The sequence below is a fragment of the Hemiscyllium ocellatum genome, chromosome 1, assembly GCF_020745735.1.
Source record: "Hemiscyllium ocellatum isolate sHemOce1 chromosome 1, sHemOce1.pat.X.cur, whole genome shotgun sequence".
Classification (NCBI taxonomy): domain Eukaryota; kingdom Metazoa; phylum Chordata; class Chondrichthyes; order Orectolobiformes; family Hemiscylliidae; genus Hemiscyllium; species Hemiscyllium ocellatum.
In genome coordinates this window covers 87,475,765-87,495,234 of record NC_083401.1, presented here as the reverse complement: position 1 = coordinate 87,495,234, position 19,470 = coordinate 87,475,765, and the positions used below count along the sequence as shown (strand labels likewise).

Sequence of the window (19,470 nt, the reverse complement as noted above, 5' to 3'; positions counted from 1 at the left end):
TTAAAGGTATATTTACATACTGTGCCTGTTAAAGGTATATAGATTAACTGACTGTGAGATATAACACAAGGTGTATTTTGGGATATGGAACCAACATGATAGTTGGATAGATCAACTCCTGTTCCTACATTCATATGAGTAAAATGCTTTAAAGAGAAAATGAATGAAAATATTGAAAGAAAATCGTTCATATATATATTGAGTCCCAAATTACATAGTTTCTGGCAGCAGTGGGAAATAAATGTCATCTTTTGTTTATTAATTATCACTTTAGGTGGAAAGAAATGAGATGCTAGGAATAATTGCAAGTTAAAAGTGAGCAACTGTGTTTGTTGTTCTGTTCCTGTTTTGCAGTGGATTGAGTATTTATGTTTCTTTTGATGACAAAGGCACTCATTTGATTCAAATAGAATGTTGTGAATAAATCTAAATGAGACTCCTGTGATTAATATCTGACCACTGAGTTATTTTAGTGGCATAATGAGAGGCACACCCAGTAAAGCCTTTCCCTGAAGATACAGAGGTGCTAAACAACAAAGTTTAAACCTTTTGGTTTGGTGCAGAAAAACAAAGGCCCTACAACTAATGTCCAGGGTCTTGCTCCTTCCCAATTTGCCCTTCCATTTCCTAAGCCCAAAATGTTGGCAGATGTACTGTAACTTCCTTGGGTGTTGAACTTTCCCCTGTAAAGACATATAAATGAAATTCAGTGGTGAATATCAACCAGAGTTCACAGAAACACCTGAGCTTCTGATCTGTGCATAGTGCTGGCTTTCTGCCCAAGGTATGTTCTTGTCTAAACCGATACAGATGGGTGAATTATAATCAGGGGCAAAAGTTTAGTCCACACTGCAGAACATACTTTCCAAATTAGGACTGGATTTGTTAGGACTATATTCACTGAAGTTTAGAAGAATGAGGGGGGGGGGGGGGTCTCATTGAAACTTTTAAAATTCATATACATTAGACAGGGGAAATGCAGGAAAGATGTTTCTGATGACCAGGGAGTCCAGAAACAGGGTCATAGTCTAGGCATTTGAGGTATCCATTTAGTTCCTGGGTGAGGAGAAATTTCTTCACCAAGAGTCAGTGAGCCTCAGGCGACTGTGTGGAGTTTGCACGTTCTACCCGTGTCTGCGTGGGCTTCCTCCGGGTGCTCCGGTTTCCTCCCACAGTCCAAAGATGTGTGGGTCAGGTGAATTGGCCATGCTAAATTGCCCGTAGTGTTAGGTAAGGGGTAAATGTAGGGGTATGGGTGGGTTGCGCTTCAGCGGGTCGGTGTGGACTTGTTGGACCGAAGGGCCTGTTTCCACACTGTAAGTAATCTAATCTAATCTAATCTTATCTATGGAATTCTATGCCATAGAAAGGGCTTGAGGCCAAAACGTTGCAAGTTTCAAGGAGTTAGATTTCATTCATAGGACTAAAGGGATCAAAGGATACAGGAAGAAACAATGAACAAAATGTTGAGTTGGATGTTCAGCTATGATCATACTGAATTGCAGACCAGGCTTGAAGGACCAAGTGGGCACCTGCACATCCAATGTCATTTATTGTATCCGTTGTTCCCGATGGGGTCTCCTCTACATTGGGGAGACTGGACGCCTCCTCGCAGAGCGCTTCAGGGAACATCTCCGGGACACCCGCACTAATCAACCCCACTGCCTCGTGGCCCAACATTTCAACTCCCCCTCCCACTCTGCCGAGGACATGCAGGTTCTGGGCCTCCTTCACCGCCGCTCTCTCACCACCCGACACCTGGAGGAAGAATGCCTCATCTTCCGCCTCAGAACACTTCAACCCCAGGGCATCAATGTGGACTTCACCAGTCTCTCATTCTTCCCCCCACCTTTCCCCAGTTCCAACCTTCCAGCTCAGTACTGTCCTCATGGCCTGTCCTACCTACCATTCTCCTTTCCCACATATCCACTCCACTCTCCCCTCTGTCCTATCACCTCCATCCCCAACCTCATTCACCTATTGTGCTCTTTGCTATCTTCTCCCTAGCCCCCGCGCCCCCCCCCCTTTTATCTCTCCACCCTGGAGACTCTGTGCCTCTATTCCTGATGAAGGGCTTTTGCCCGGAATGTCAATTTTTCTGTTCCTTGGATGCTGCCTGACCTGCTGTGCTTTTCCAACACCAGTCTAATCTAAACACTTGACGGACCAAGTGGCCTACTCCTGGTACAGTTTATGTTTTTTTATATTTACAACCCAAAAACATGTAAAATGTGCCTTTGCATCCTGTGCCCAGTGTTGCTACAGACTGCAGGGGAGTGGGCATGTCATGACTGTATCACTCTACTAATAATCCAGATCGAACGAACTCAAATTTTTGTAACACATTGTTGTAACTTGGTATTAAAGTCAATCTAAAAATAAATATTGAAAATAAAAATGCATTCAGCAAAAGTGTTCATGAAGCTGTCAGTTTGCATTAAAAGCCAACTGGTTTAACAATGATCTTCATGTAAGTGAGGCAGGTAGGAGGATTCTGAATTCAGGAGTGGAGGAGCCTCAGCCCTGGACTTATCCAACAGGTATGAGATTTTTGCTCCCTATACGGATGAGGAAAAGGGCTGTGGATAGGATGAGCCAGCTGACCATGGCACCATGGTGCAGAAAGCCATTCAAGAGGGGGGAGCAAAAAGTTGTTAGAGGGGATTCTATAATTAGGGGGACAGAGCCGGATCGGGAGTCCTACATGATGTGTTGCCTGCCCAGTGCCAGGGTGTAGGACATCTCTGACCAGCTTGAAAGGATACTGGAGCGGGAGGGAGAAGATCCAGTTGTTGTATGTTGGCACTAACAACATAGGCAAGGCTAGGAAGGAGGACCTGTTTGGAGAGTATCATGTACTAGGAAGGAAATTGAAGAACAGGTCTTCAAAGGTCATAATCTCTGGATTACTGCCCGAGCCATGTGCTAATTGGCATAGGGATAAAAAAATTAGGGAAGTAAACATGTGGCTGAGAGATTTGTGTGGGAACGAGGGATTCCATTTCATGGGACATTGGCATCAGTTTTAGAACTGGAGTGATCTGTACTGATGGGACAGTCTCCACCTGAACTGATCTGGAACCAATGTTCTGGCAAAAAGGATAAATAGGGTAGTCACTAGGACTTTAAAATTGTGAGTCCGGGGAAGGGAAAGGAAAAGCAACAGGGGATATGGAGTCAAGGAGAAAGAGAAGCAGCAGGTTAGCATGTGTGCAGGGTTTAAGTTCAAGGCAGACTAGGAATGAAGCAAAAGAGAAGGATAACTTACATATTACAATAGATGATGGAAATCATGAGGATAAGAAAATTAGCATGAAGGTGCTTTACCTGAATGCTCGTAATATTCGTAACAAAGTCGATGAATTAATGGCACAAATCATCATGAATGATTATGACGTGGTTGCAGGGGGTTCAAGACTGGCAGTTAAACATCTAAGGATTTACAACTTATCAAAAAGACAGGGATGTGGGCAGTGGAGCGGGGTTGCCTTGTTAGTTAAGAATGAAATTAAATCTATGGCACTGAATGACGTAGGGTCAGATGATGGGGAGTCTGTGTGGGTGAAGATAAGGAACCACAAAGGCAAAAAAAACCATAATGGGAGTTATGTACAGACCTCCCAGCAGTGGTCAGGACCAGGGGGCAAGATGTACCGGAACTAGATAGGGCATGTCAGAAAGGCAAGGTCATGGTGATCATCAGGAACTTCAATATGCAAATGAACTGAATGAACAATGTTGCTGGTGGATCCAAAGAAAGAGAATTCATGGAATGCTTATAGGATGGGTTTTTGGAACAGCTTGTGATGGAGCCCACAAGGAAGCAGGCTATTCTGTACTTAGTGCTCTGTAATGAGCCAGACTTTATGAAAGATCTTAAAGTAAGGGAGCACTTTGGAGGCATTGATCATAATATGGTAGAGTTCAGTCTGCAGTCTGAAAGAGAGAAGGCAAAATTGAATGTAATGGTGTTATAGTTAAATAAAGGTGCACAAGAGGGGCATGAGAAAGGAACTGACGAAAATTGGAAGGAGAGCTTGTGGGGAAGACAAGAGAGCAACAATGGCAGAAGTGTAGTTGAGGACATTGTGCAGAGGTTCATTCCAAAGAAAAGAAAGATTATCCAGGAGCGGGGTAGACAGCCATGGCTGACAAATGACATCAGGAAATGTATCAGAGAAAAAGAGAAAGCCTATAAAGTGGCCAAGAGCACTGAGAAATCAGAAGATTGGAAAATCTATAAAAACAAAAAGTGGATAACAGAGAAATAAGGAAGGAGAGAATCAAATATGAAGGTAAGCTAGCCAGTAATATTAGAAATGATAGTAAATGTTTCTTTCAATACATAAGAAACAAACGAGGGCAAATGTAGACATTGGGTCGCTCCAAATTGATGCAGGAAGGCTAGTGCTGGGAGATAAAGAAATAGCTGAAGAAATTAATAAATACCTTGTGTCAGTCTTCACAGTGGAAGACTTGAGCAATATCCCAACAATTAAGGAGAGTCAGGGACAGAGTTGAGTGTGGTAGCCATTACAAAAGAGAAAATGCTAGAAAAGCTAAAAGGTCTAAAAGTTGAGAAATCTCCTGGCCCCGATGGGCTATATCCTAGAGTTCTAAGGGAGGTGGCTGAAGAAATAATGGAGGCGTTGGTTGTGATCTTTCAAAAATCACTGGAGTCAGGGAAAGTCCCAGATGATTGGAAAATTGTTGTTGTAACCCCCTTGTTCAAGAAAGGATCAAGAGACAAAAGATGGAAAATTATAGGCTGATTAGCCTAATCTCGGTTGTAGGCAAAATTCTAAAATGCATCGTTAAGGATGAGATTTCTAAGTTCTTGCAAGTGCAGGGTTGGATTAGAACAAGCCAGCATAGATTTAGTAAGGGGAGGTCATGCCTGACAATCCTGTTAGAATTCTTTGAAGAAGTAACAAGTAGGTTAGACCAGGGAAACCCAGTAGATGTTATCTATCTAGACTTCCAAAAGGCTTTTGATAAGGTGTCTCACGGGAGGCTGCTGAGTAAGGTGAGGGCCCATGGTGTTCAAGGTGAGCTACTGGCATGGATTGAGGATTGGCTGTCTGACAGAAGGCAGAGAGTTGGAATAAAAGGTTCTTTTTTGGAATGGCAGTTCGTGACCATTGGTGTCCCGCAGGGTTCAGTGTTGGAGCCACAGCTGTTCACTTTATATTATTAATGATCTGGATGAAAGGAGTGGGGGCATTCTGGCGAAGTTCGCCGCTGATATGAAGTTAGGTGGACAGGCAGGTCGTACTGAGGAGGTGGGGAGGCTGCAGAAAGATTTAGACAGTTTGGGAGAGTGGTCCAGGAAATGGCTGATGAAATTCAACGTAAGCAAATGCGAGGTCTTGCACTTCAAAAAAAAATACAGGGACGGACTATTTACTAAATGGTGAGAAAATTCATAAAGCCAAAGTACAAAGGGATCTGGGAGTGCTCATCCAGGACTCTAATGTTGACTTGCAGGTTGAGTCAGTGGTTCAGATAGCAAATGTAATGTTTTCATTTATCTCAAGGGTTAGAACATAAAAGCAGCAATGTGCTACTGAGACTTCATAAAGCTCTAGTTAGGCCACATTTAGAATACTGTGCTCAATTTTGGGCCTCACACCTCAGGAAGGGCATACTGGCACTGGAGCGTGTCCGGGGAAATTTACATGGATGATCCCTGGATTGGTAGGCCTAACATATGATGAATGGCTGAGGATTCTGAGACTGTATCATTAGACTTTAGAAAGTTGAAGGGAGATCTAATAGAAACTTACAAAATAATGCATGGCTTAGAAAGGGTGGATGCTGGGAATTTGTTTCTGTTAGTTGAGGAGACTAGGACCTGTGGGCACAGCCTTAGAATTAGAGGAAGTCAATTTAGAACAGAAATGACGGGACACTTAGAGGTGGGCCTGTGGAATTCATTGCCACGGAGTGCAGTGGAGACTGGGACGTTAAATGTCATCAAGGCAAATATTGCTAAATTCTTGATCTCACAAAGAATTAAGGGCGAGAGAATTAAGAGAGAGTGCAGGTAAGTGGAGTTGAAATGCACATCAGCAATGATTGAATGGCGGAGTGGACTTGATGGGCCAAATGGCCTTATTTTCACTCCTATGCCTTATGGTCTTCATGGAAGGAAATAGGCTTTCTGTCGGACTTGTAAGTGACTCCAGTCCCACACCAACATGGTTTGTTTTTAGCTACTTTCTGAAATACTGCTGGATTGCACTGATTTGGATCAATCATCACTTCCTTAAGGCAACTAAAAACAGGCAAAAATAATGCCAGATTGGCCAGTGAAACCCACATCACAAAAATAATTTTGAAAATGGACGATGGATATTTGTTTAAAAATTAACATAATTTAATCATTTTGGCACAATGACCAAGATTGAAAAAAGTATAGAAAAAGACAAAGGATATTTTTGAAAGTTATTTTCTTGTGAGGCATTACTATCCTTCATAATGTGAAAAGAAAGTGAACCTAAGGATGGTAAAAAATCTGATAATTTAGAAATGCTGAAAAAGAATGAATTAGCTATGAGACTATTTCCCACCACTGCGATGAAAACGTTTGAACACTCAACACATTATAATTTTACAGTGTGACGGGCTGAATGTTGCATTGGAGAGCTTTAGGGGACAAACTAGGCTGGCAAGAATTTTCACCTGCCCCACAAAAGCCACTCTGACCAAAGCAAACTTTTCAGAGACAAGATCTTTAAATATTTGGAGCTGGTGCTTCTGCCATTTCATGGCACAGCCACAGTGCTTGCCTTGACTGCGCATTGACTACATCTTTAGTGGTTCCAGCTTTTCTGCACAATCTGTTTTAAAAATAAAGTTTTAAACTTCTAATTGCCTCTCAATCTTTCAGCAATGATGGGACGAAGGATCAAAGAGACATCTTTTGTGCAGAATCTTCACTTTTCTTTGACTTCTGAAGACATTAAATTTGTTTCTGTTCTCATGAAAAAGCTGGCAGGAGGTCATTGCAGCTATTGTAACCTGTCAGATCAATTTATATTTCAGCTAGAAATTAGTACAGCCCATTATAGCGAAGATATTGGAATACTTACCCTGTGATGTCAGATGATACAAGTTATCATTTCCAATCCAGTATTCTCCATTGGCAGATTGAAAGTTTCCAAAACCTTCTTTGTAATCTGACCAGACTCTTGATTTAAAAAAAGAAGCAATGGATTATATTTCATTTTTTTTTGAGAATTAAATACAAAAGCATGTATAAGAAAAAAGCAACCAGGAATGGAAGCCATTGATGAATACATCTGAGGATACTTTCAAACAGGATTAATTGGTTTCTACGTGCTTAGGACCATAAACAACCTCATGTAAATTGTGAAAAATAATTTAGTACAAAGCACAATTACATATCCAACTGCTGATAAGCTCAACAATATGAACTGTCATTAATGGTCTTGGATTTCTTCAAGCTTAACAAGAGTACACATGTATTATTAATTTGATGTGAGCACATCCATTATGAAATATACACCAACATTCATTATTAATCATCCTGAATATCCATAATTGATTTGAAATGAAAACACCTTATCAATTGAATAATTATGTTTAAAAGTAACCTCCTAGAAATTATGAACACAATTTTTAAAATGAATCATAGGCTTGGGAACGTAAATACCGAAGGGAGGTAGGAATTTAAGGAAGAAACACGTCTGCTGGGACTTTAGATTGTTCACAGTTCTGGGCTATTTATATTGCCCCTATCATTTCTCCTGGCAGAGGTGATGGGAGTTGGGCAGAGTGTGACAGGTAGCTATCTTCAAGAGTGCTGCAGTGTTGTGTTGCAAGGGGCTTCATTAGTGGCAATGATTAACACGTTCAGAAGAAATAAAGGAGCCAAATATAATTTGATGTGTCACCTATTTGACTTACAAGATGACTCAGCATTCAATAAAAATTAATCAGTAAAAAAATTGGAAAAAAATCAACTTATATTTATTCATTTCTTCTGATTTTCAATGTTAGAAGAAGTTATCTACAAGCATTAGGTCACGCCACTAGGGTGAGCAAGCTGATTCAAATATATAGGTACAATCATTAAACTGGGCTGATGCTTTCACATCAATTGATACTTCAAAGTTGATACCAGTGCATTTAAAAATATCAATACACCCAGAAAAGAGGATTTTGATTGGCCTTTTTGAGTTTTGCCATTCTAAGGACAAAACAAGATTCACAGGCAGATTAAGAAATCAGATGTGTCCAGTCATCTGTTTTTATTGAATTGTTCCGTCAATATAAATAATATATAATTCACTGGCTGAAACCACACCCTTTACTACGTGTATTAAGATGTATATTTTCACTGGGACTGAGTTGATAGCTCACAATGGTCTGCATGTTCCTTTATTTCTAATCTCCAAGAATCTATTATGTGTAATTTCCTGTTTCAGAGGCACCTTTTTTTTAAATAGCCTTATCTTTACAGAATGTGCAATTGTTGGCTTGGAGAATGTGGTGGTGACAGTGAACTATCTTCCTGAACTTCTGCAGTCCATGTGGTAAAGTTGTTAGATATGATGTTCCAGGATTTTGATTCAGCAATCATAAAGGAATTGCACTATTCAAATGATGATCTGAGTTCAGCAGCATAAATTTGAATGGATTACTTTCAAAAAGACACTGATAAAAATGGATGAATGATGTTCTTTAAGATCAAATCAGACAACATTTGCTTACTGTTCAACAAAGTGTTCTTCATTTGTTTCTGACTTTCAGTCATAAAGCACAAATTTCGTATCATATCGACAGTGTGGAAGTAAAATGTAATAATGTGACATGTTCTTTATTATTAAGAGCTCTGATTATTTGGCAGAGGATTTTCCCATTGTGATATTTGCAGCAAAATCCACAGAAATTATATCTTTATGGAGGTTGTAATTATTTAATTGTTATACTTCAATGAAAAGTAATTTTGTGCACATTAACAAGTGATTCTATGGGTTTTTTAAAATTACATTCTCCTGCTAATATATTTGAAGTCAAGGTAGCTTGTAAAATACAGTTCACAGCCATGCCTGCTAACTGCCTGTCCAACCAGAACCTGAGATATTGTACAGGGCTTGTGGGTGCATCAGCCATTTTGTGGTTAACTCATGGCCAATTAAGTGCCTCATCCCACTCCCATTGTTCTTTTCTCATGGCAGGAGGAAATCAAATCTAACAGCTTTCATTGCATGGCTGATGTTGGACAAGGGAATCCTTTGGGGATTGCATGCAACCACCTCCCCTACTTAACACGCCATCTCCAGGCCTTTCAAACTGAGTTCCCTATCCTCCTCCTCCCTTTGGATCTGCTGCCTTCTCCCGAGTGATACCAGGAATTAGCTGTAGCCCAGCCAGCATTAGCTCCAGTTCTTCATGCTGTAATCCTGTCATTGATGGACCTTTTGTGCTGCTGCTGACTAAGTAAAATGTCAACTCTGGGAAAAGGCTTCTTCCAGATGACAAACATTAAATGTCGACTGGGCAGCTACCTCTCTGTGTGAGAACGTTCTCTAATTATGTTTTGTCAGTCAGAAGACCCCTGTCTGACTTTTCAGAGCAGGTTTTTGTCACAAAGGACCCTATAAATTCCAGCCCTACATTTCGAGTACCAAATTTTAATGTCAATTAAATTTTCAGTAAACTTCAAATGCTTACATCCTTTCACAAAAACAGTTGTAATTTGTTCAAGAACAAAGCAACACATTGTAAGAAAAATTGTACTCCTATGAACTATGAAAGATTCAGCTCATTTAGTAACATGAAAGTATTAACTTCTGAGAACAGAAACATCAGGTTGAAATTTTGATGGAAAATTGAATGACCATATTATGGAAAGAATGCTGAAAGTTTCTACCAAAAGAAGGGTCAATGATATGTGAGTGTTTTCTAAAGGATAGCCTCAGCAGGATTATAAGCATTGTCCCCTGCTCATTGAATGCAGTGTACAACTGCACATTTAATACTTAATTATTGTTTTGAACTCTTTCTCAACAGATTAATTCATTCAAAATACATTCAAGATGTGTTATGTAACATTTAAAATTAGACCAAACCTGTCGAAGTTTTCACTGCCATCAGTCCGTCTTTGGATGACTGTCCAGCCACCACCATCTCTCATATCACAGTACACCTTGAAGCTTGTGGGAGATGACAATGGTTGTATTCTATAAAACATACTCAGTCTATTTCCAGTGTTGTAGATCTCTGCACAGTCTTTATGGAAAATAAAATTTCAGAATTTTATCAGTTCACATTACTGCTGAGAAGGAGGTTGAAGGATAGAAGAATAAGTGTAGGGGAACAGTGAGAAGGATAGAAAATAGGCAACATGAAAGACAATTAGAACAGATGTAGTTGGACAAAAAGGGGTGGAAAGAGCAAAGAAAATCTTCCAGTAGGGGAATTAGATACAATTCATTCCTGAGAGGGAAGTAAAAATCTATTTAATCACAACTCTATTGAGCATAACCTGCAAAGGGTATGGCTGTTTAGGGTGTGAACCTGACTACAGTGGTTTGGGATAATACATGCTCAAAAGTCTAAGTAGCTTATTATTTTCTTTAATCATTAATGAGATTAAGGGCAAATAAATGAACTTTTTTTAAAAAAAAGTTATTCTTTCACAGGGTATGGGCAAGACCATTAAGGCCAGCATTGTTGCCCATGACTAATCACCCTTGAACTAAGTGACTTGCTGGTGCCATATCAGGGGCCAGTTAAGAGTCAATGACCTTGCAATGGGTCTGGAGTGACATGTAGGCCAGATCAGGTAAGGATGGAAAGCCTCCTTTCCTGAAGGATATTTGTGAATCAAATGGGTTTTTACACCACTATCAGTGATAGTAATCGTAATCACAAAACTGCAATTAGCTTTTTAATCCATATTTCATGAAATGAATTTAAATTTCACCATTTCCCATTCCCTATACTTCTGGATTTCTTGTGTAACAGTACACACTGTCATTAGAGAAAGAGAGTTCCAGAATTTTTACCCAGCGATAATGAAGATACAGTGATATGATTCGCAGTTTGGATGGTGTATGGTTTCTAGGAGAACTTATAATTGATGATGTTCACATGCATTTGCTGCCTTTATCCCTCTTGGTGGTACAGGTTACGCATTGGAAGATATACTTGAAGATGTGTTGGTGAGATGTTGTAGATCATGTACACTGCAGTCACTGTCTTCCATGGTACAGGGAATTAATGTTTAAGGTTGTAAATGGAATGCCAATAAAGCAGTTTGATTTCTCTTGATTAGCAACTTGAATGTTGATGGAGCTATAGTCATCGAGGCAAGTGGAGAGTAACACATTCCTGACTTGTGCCTTGTTGGTAGTCTTGCTGCATGTGGGCTAAACTCTTTCAGTATCTGAGGAATTGCGAATGATATCAAACAATGTACTATCAACAGGAGGAACTCTCAATTCTGATCTTCTGATGGCAGAAGGTCATTGGTAAAGGAGTTGCAAATGCTGGGACTTCTCCAGAGGACTTCTGCAGAGAGGCCCTGGTGCTGAGATGATTAACCTTCAACAATTACACCCATTTTCTTTTGTGTTTGGTATAACTATAATCAGCCAAGAGTTCTGCTCAAAACCCCATTGACTTCAAATTTGCGAGAGATCCTTACTGCTATACTTGGTCAAAAGTCAAGAGATGTCACACCGACACACACACACACACACACACACACACACACACACACACGTTTGTGGGGTGAATCTGCAGAATTACATTTTACTTTGCTGAAAAACTGCATGAATACATGCAAATTATGTAAATCTGTTTTTTAGATTAGAATCAGTCTGACCATTGTGGCATAGACAGCCTCACAGGGAGCTAACACCTTCAATACCTTATCTGGGCCGACAAAACACCAATTATTTAAGTTCACTTGAGAATGTAACTTTTAAGAAAGTTTTGGGATTTACATATGAAAGAACTGAAACCAACATGATCATTCTAACAAATTTAAAAATCACACACCACCAGATTATAGTCCAACAGGTTTAATTGGAAGCACACTAGCTTTCGGAGGGACGCTCCTTCATCAGGTCGCTCCGAAAGCTAGTGTGCTTCCAATTAAACCTGTTGGACTATAACCTGGTGCTGTGTGATTTTTAACTTTGTACACCCCAGTCCAACACCGGCATCTCCAAATCATTCTAACAAACGCGAGACTTAACAAGCAATCAAGGTCTTTTTCGGTATATAATTTCAGTTACACCACACTGTAAACTTTTATTAGAAATTCTGTTTCTTACAATCTTATACTCCGCAACCACCTGATGAAGGAGCAGTGCCCTGAAAGCTAGTGCTTCCAATTAAACCTGTTGAACTATAACCTGGTGTTGTGTGATTTTTAACTTTATTTATAATGTCCATTGAAAGTTCAGGATTTTGTAGGACCTACTTCACCATCTTTTTGTTAGACAATTGCACACATGGTCATTTATATTATGCAATCAATTTTTTGAATGAGGCTTTTTGTAGAATCATATTTTACAAGGGCTCTTTGAGATTTTTCTTATAATTTGCGGAGGCTACTTCTTACTTACAGGTGCTTATGTCTCATGAATTCATTTATTTGGTGATGCAGTTAGATAATAACAATATTTTCTGTACTTGACTCACACAGAAACCCAAATTAGAAGAAGAACTATTAATCCTCTATTAAACTTAGAACAACAACACACAAAGAAGGCAGTGATTTCCGAGACAGCACAGTATTTAAATTGGCAAAGAGAACAGGCATAATTTTGAATAAAAGTATTTTTGTTAAAACAACTCAAGACACTTTTGCAAAAGTAAAACCATCACCTTTAACACTGCTTCTGCAAACTGGTGAGGTCATAACTAAAGCTGCTCCATCACATATACCAAACATTGGAATATTTTAACCAGGCAATTGCAATCTTTTTTACTGCATCTCATGTCTTAACCATAGAATTAAATTTAATAAATAACATAGCTAATTAAAATAGCATCCAATAAATATTATCCAAATATTATCTCCTGATCTTATGCAGTTTAGAGATTCCACTTTTATTTTTCAAGCAGTTAATTACTTTGGTGATTTCAAGCCTTTCTAGCTCCTAGGTAGTTGAGCGTTCCAATGCTGATTGTTTTCTTTACAGCCTCTTCTTCTGCCCACCCTTTTCCAGTTTCCTTCTTCCCCTTCCCCCAGCCCATAACAGTCTCCTTCTATGCTCCTCCATGACAACTTCCTTCTTCTCCTTTTCCCAACAGCATCCTCCTTTCTTTTCATCCACCACTCCTTGAAGTCTCCTCCTTCCACCCCTGTACAGATGTTCCCTGTGAACTCAGCTAACAGCAAACTCCCAGTACCAGATCCATATACAGCACCCTAAGGCCCACGCCAATGAACAGAAAATTCAGTGACTTGCTCATCATGATAATTTACCTTCCGGGTTGCTACTGTAATTGTAAGCTGGTTCTGTCTCATGTGAGCCTAGCAGTAATAGATTTGGGAGATAGATAAACTCTGGTAGGAAGAGTATTAGATACACAGAATCTTTGATGAGAAGAGAAACTCCTCACAAATTTTGTTCTTCTGGTGAACAGGGATGACCTTGTTCTGACTGGTTGAGCATAGATCCTCTTGAAAGTATTGACACATTGTGCACCCCCTTTCTTGGAGGCTGGCTAATTGCAGTATCAATTACACTAGTCAGCACTTTGCTGGTGATCAGAAAAAAATTGATGGGATGGTAATTTTCTGGATTTGATGGGTCCTCCTTTTTGTAGACAGGAAACTTAACTAGGCAACTTTTCACATTGTCAGGTAGATTGCTGTGTTGTAGTTGCACTGGAACAGCTTGGCTCAGGGCACAGCTAATTCTGAAGTTCTGCAATGTTTTTTACCACAGCTCGGATGCTGTTGGCTTCCATGGCCATTGTAACATCCAATGTCCTCCATCATTTCTTAATTTTCATAAAGTCAATCAAATTGTTTAAAAACTGACATTTGAAATGAGTGAGATCTCATGTTGATGCTGGGATGGAATGTCTATCTGACACTTTGAGGTTAATGGTTCCAAGGCTTTAGACTTGTCCTTTGCACTGATGGGCTCTCCCTTCATTTAGAATGGGATGTTTTTGGCAGCTCTTCCTCCTCTGGTTAGTTAACTGTTCACCACCAGTCTCAATTGGATGTGGTTGAACTGTAGAATTTTGACTTATTTCAGGATTTTGTTTGTGCGCTGCTTTTGCTGTTCAGCATACGTGTAATCCTGTGTAATAGCTTTTACTGATGCTTCTCCTGATATGCTTTATTACAGTTCTCATTGAAACCAGGATTGATCCCATGGTTAGGTGATGATGCAACAGAATTTTTGACCCAATAATCGTGAAGAACTGAAACATTTAATGTGATGACATCAGTGTGAAGACAGGGGCTTTGACTGCTCAAGAACGGTGTTGTGGTCATTCCTCCATGTCTGTCATGAATATGGAGAGGCAGACTGGTGAAGGGGAGGGCAGCAGATTTTTCCTACCTGCCTGCTGCTGGCCTGAATTCTGGCAGGTATGTCTTTCAGAACTTGGCCAGTACAGTCAGTCATGATGTTATGTTTATTCTTCTTCCAAATGGTGTTTAACATGATGAGAATCAGCAATAAGTACGTGTGACCATACAAAATGGGAACAGAATGAGACCCTCAAGCTTGTTCTGGCACTTAATTACACCATGAGTGATCCATTTAATTTTCAAATGCCACATTCCATCTGCCCCGATATCCTTCATTCCCTTTCCTAACAGGAATCAATCTAACTCGGTCTTAAAAATATTTTATTTTATGACCCTGTCTCCACCACATTCTGAGGCAAAGAATTCTGAAGTTGCACAATCTTCTGAGAAAAATATTCTACTCTCATGTGGCCTGAGAAGGGGACCCCTAATTTTAAAACAATGCTTCAGGACTCACCCACAAGAGAAAACATCTTTCCATGTCCACCTTGTCAAGACAATTCAGGATCTTATACATTTAAAAGAAGTCATCTCTCATTCTTCTAAACTCCAGTAGAAATAACGCCAGTCTGTCCAACCAATCCTCATAAGACAAACCACTTATTCCAGGTATCAATCTCGTAAACTTCTTTGAAATTGGTTCCTATGTATTAACATCTTTCCTTAAATAAGGCAAATAAAGTGCCACAAAGTAATTTAGATATAACCTTACCGATGCCCTGTATTATTGAAGCATAACATTCTCACAATTATGTTAAGTTTCTCTTGTATTGAAGGATAGCATCCCATTCACCTTTTTGTAACATGCTGTACCTGCATGCTAATTTTTTTGTGATTTGGGCATACAAACATCTAAATTCCTCTGCATCTCAGAATTCAACAGTCACTTTCAATTTAAATAATGACTTGGTTCTCAGTTTTCCAACCAAATTAAACAACTTCACATCTTCCCACATTACATTCCACCTGCCAGATTCTTGCCCACTCAGTCAATCTATCTGTGTCGGTCTGAAACCACTTCTTCAAGGGGCAATGGACAGGTGTTCGCACTTGTTATCGTTGGCGTGTAGTTTGACGATAGGTGGTCCATATAACTTTACTCTCCTTATTTGACTTTTCTGTCACAGTTTGATGTGAATTGCCTTGCTAGCCAATTTCAAAGGATGACTGAGGATCCAATATATTGTGAGTCTGAAGTACATGTAAGACTGGCTGTGCGATGATCCCAGACTTTCGTTCCAACCGTTTAATAGTTTCAAGATCACCATTAGGAGTCTTTTTATTCCAGATAGAGTAATTGATTAAATTTGAATTCCATGAACTCTTGTAGTGAACTTGTGTCTTTGCTGTAATATTCTGAGACATAGTGTTACTAAGACTAGTAATCCCAATCATTACACTACCATTGCTACAAGTGACCTTATACCTGATACCTTGTAGCATTCAATATTTAATATTTCTCTACAATCGGCATGAAATTTTATTTATGTATGTGTTGAATTTTTATTGCTCTGTCAAAAGCTTTAAATCCAGTCTCCATGTCTATTACAAGCAAGTTGTTACTTAAATATTGGAGGATCTTAGAAATAATTTTTGGCTAGTATGGTGGGAAAAATGCAATCTGACTTGTATTAAGAATGTCCAGTGGGAAGGTTTTCATTCTTTCAACTTACAGTAGTTTGCAGGTTAATATTTAGAAACAGAAAAAATGACCAATTGCATTTGTCTGTTGCAAAAGAGGTCTCAGGCAACTCCTACATTCCAGCTCTTGGTCTGTAGCTTTGAACATTACAGCATATTAAAGCAGTTCTTTAAAAAAAAGTATTTTTGCTATCACAATCCCTCAGGCAGTAAGTTCCAGACTTCACAATCATCTTGGTATTTTTTTTCCCAATTCCTGAATTCCCTTTGAACCTTCACTATGCCTCCCATTATTAACCTCTTTGCTAAGGAGAATTGATCATTCCAATCCAGTCTCTCCAGACTGATCAGAATTTTATTCACCTCTCAGTCTCCACTTCTCCAAAGAAAACATCTGCAGCCTAATTGCCTCCAGGCTTGGCAATTTGTTATAAATTGTGCAGAGAAACAGAGCTAATATTTCAGATCCAGTGACTCTTCTTCAGAAGGTTAACCATGCTTTCTCTCCACAGATGCTGCCAGACTGGCTAAATTTTCCCAGCAATTTCTGTTTTTGATTCTGACTTCCAGTATCTGCACTTCTTTGTTTTTCTTGTTATAAATTTCTTCTGTGGTGATATCCTTCCTGTAATGTGTGTGACTAATGTTGTATGCAGTCGTCTAGCTCTAATATACTAGTGATTATTACAAACACAACATAACCACCTCGTTCTAGTATGTCTCAGCTAATAATAAACAATATCCCTTATGCCTTAACTAACTTATACTGTTAACTATTCTGTTCTGCTGCCATGTGTAACAGGCAAATGTTCACTCATAAATAGACTTACCTGACTAAGAGTTTCAATAAACTTTGAAAGAAAATGTATTTATTTCTTAATATAATTAATTATATAATTATTAATATAATTTAAGTAGATGACCCAAGGAAATGTTAAACTGGTTGCTAATTCTGTACCCAAATGTTACTAAACTGATGATGAGCTTGATGTAAAACATCCTGGTATCTTCATTAGTTATCTGACTGCTTTGTGCATTTTGTAGTATGTTTCTGTATGTTAATTTTCAAAGTTTCTATTTCTTTTAAAATCACAGTGACTTTAAGTTTTTTTTGTCATCCTGGTGACTACCAACATAACTTCATGCTTATAGAATCTTAGGGTTAAAACTAAATTATATGTGACCTGCAAAGAGATTTCTTCCTCTGAGATCATTAGTAGCATAATCTTCGGAAGCATCAGTGTCATGCACATTTTCCCTTTCATCTAAGAGCCGCTGAATCTGTAGTTGTTGCTGTTTAATCTGTAATTCCAGAGCTTTCACTTGAGCTCTCAGTCGTTCTTGTTCCTGTTGACAGTCAATTGGTGCCTATGGAATCAAACAAGCTCTTCAGAATATATACCTTCAAAACAATCTCCCAAGAAAATTGTGAGGTATTTCTATGGTCAAATTGTCCTAGGAAATTATCAAGTAGATGGAGACAAACATATTCTGGATGGTGAATCTGGAATGTTGTCTACTCCTTTTAAATCAAAGGCCAGCTTTCTTGCAGTAAATTCCTACCATTGCCAGATGTTTGCATTAGTTTATACTAGCAAATCAGTGAACTTTTACAGAAGTAACAGTGCTGACATATCAAGAGTAGACCATGCAGACATCTGAAAACATAAGTGGTGCCACATGACATCACAGGTAAAATACAACTGGTATGTGTCGATGTGTGCTGCAAAATTGAAATTTGAAAATGCCAGAAAGGACAACAATTTTTATCCTTTTTTCTTCAGTTTTAATTTTGAGACAGATATAAGCAAAGTGATTTGCACGGCTATGATTATCTAACATTTTGTAATTCTGAATCTTGAATTGATTAAAATATTAGTTCAAAGATGATAAATGCAAAAAAAAATGAATAATTTAGATATTTCTTAAAATTGTCTATAATACTGCATTTAAATTTAATATCAAACAGCTGTAAACCTCGCTAACTTTGCAAAGTTCTCCCTCTGTAATTACATGGGTTCCCGGGATAACCGGAAAAGTCAAATTGAGGTGAGAATCATTGGGGAATCTTTCTAATTTACATTGACCATTCCTTTCCTGGTACGTATGGCTGAGGAAACTAATTTTTAAAAGAATAGGGCATTGCCAGAAACAGTGTACTAAACTTCAAATCCCACTCAACTGTTAAGATATCATGCATGCACTTTTCTGTCAAAATAGCAGCGTGGGCTAAACAACGCAGCGACGTAAGCGGAAACCAAATTGGTTCCCTAAAAGCGAAATTGACACTTGTATAACTCTCTATTGCCAAAGTACTTAAAATTCCTCAACAAGTTCTCTTGTCAGCACCGCTTCTGCAAGCATTAAGCTATCGGGAGTGTGTAGAAGAAGTGCAAAGTTCACGTAAATTGTGAGATGGGAAAAGGATGGGGGGGATGAGGGCGGTGGAGGCAGGGCCGAGGTCAGAAATACAATAGAAAACATCTGGCAGGGCAGTTTTTTTTCATTCACATCCTCTCTTCCTGTGTTGTGGGAAGGTTTTCCAACGCAACCGTTTTTTTTATATTATAGACGTTCTATGAACTAAACAATAAATCCAATAAATAACTTGCGAGAGATGTACTTTGCTATCTGATTACAATGCTTGAATTTGAAGTCTCTTGGAAAAAGAGAAATGTCGCATGCACACCCACCCACTTCCCATTACATTGTGCTCACTTACCGCGCGGCTGCAGTCCTGCAACAAGATACAGATCAAGAGGGAACACGCAGAAATCAAGACTCGCTGCATTTTGGAACTTCTAGTAAACACAACATTAAGAGAGAAATATATTAACCCTAGCTCAACATTATCACGAGACGAAGATTTCAACTTTATGATATGGAAGCAATCAAAATATATTGAATAACTATTCAAAGAACAAAGATGTAACACTTACTTCGTTCTGAGAATGGGAGTAACAGAACTCCTCCTGTGAGCTCCAAGGCGCGGGGACTTGAAGAGTTTTAGCTTCAGCTGCTTTCAGTGTTTTTGATTTTATCTCTCGTGACTCAGTGGGCAGGAATCTTTTCCAAGACCGTTGTCAGAAGAAAACACTGATCAGCAAAGCCAAGGAAATTCAAGGGTGACCACAAGGAAAACAGAATTAGGAACACATCCCAGTGCACAGAAAGCTGGAGCTAATGAGATTGTTTTTTAGAAGAAAAAACCGCAATTTAGGTTTATACTTCATGCAATGAATTCAGACTTGGCAGTTTCTGCTAGTGGCCTTACTCTGTCCTTCATCAAA

The 19,470-nt window shown here is 39.1% G+C and overlaps 1 protein-coding gene across 1 annotated transcript in view; it reads right to left on the bottom strand.

The window, feature by feature from the left end:
* Nucleotides 1-19,224, bottom strand: part of fgl1 (fibrinogen-like 1) — a 33,873-nt gene extending 14,649 nt beyond the window's left edge. The window contains exons 1-5 of the mRNA XM_060823976.1: nucleotides 19,120-19,224; nucleotides 18,903-18,981; nucleotides 17,365-17,548; nucleotides 10,101-10,260; nucleotides 7,095-7,192 (exon numbers count right to left, since the gene is read on the bottom strand). Coding sequence (XP_060679959.1) covers nucleotides 7,095-7,192; nucleotides 10,101-10,260; nucleotides 17,365-17,548; nucleotides 18,903-18,971 — 511 coding nt within the window. The 5' untranslated portion in view covers nucleotides 18,972-18,981; nucleotides 19,120-19,224. The remainder of the gene's footprint in view (nucleotides 1-7,094; nucleotides 7,193-10,100; nucleotides 10,261-17,364; nucleotides 17,549-18,902; nucleotides 18,982-19,119) is intronic.
* Between the last annotated feature and the right edge of the window lie 246 nt (nucleotides 19,225-19,470).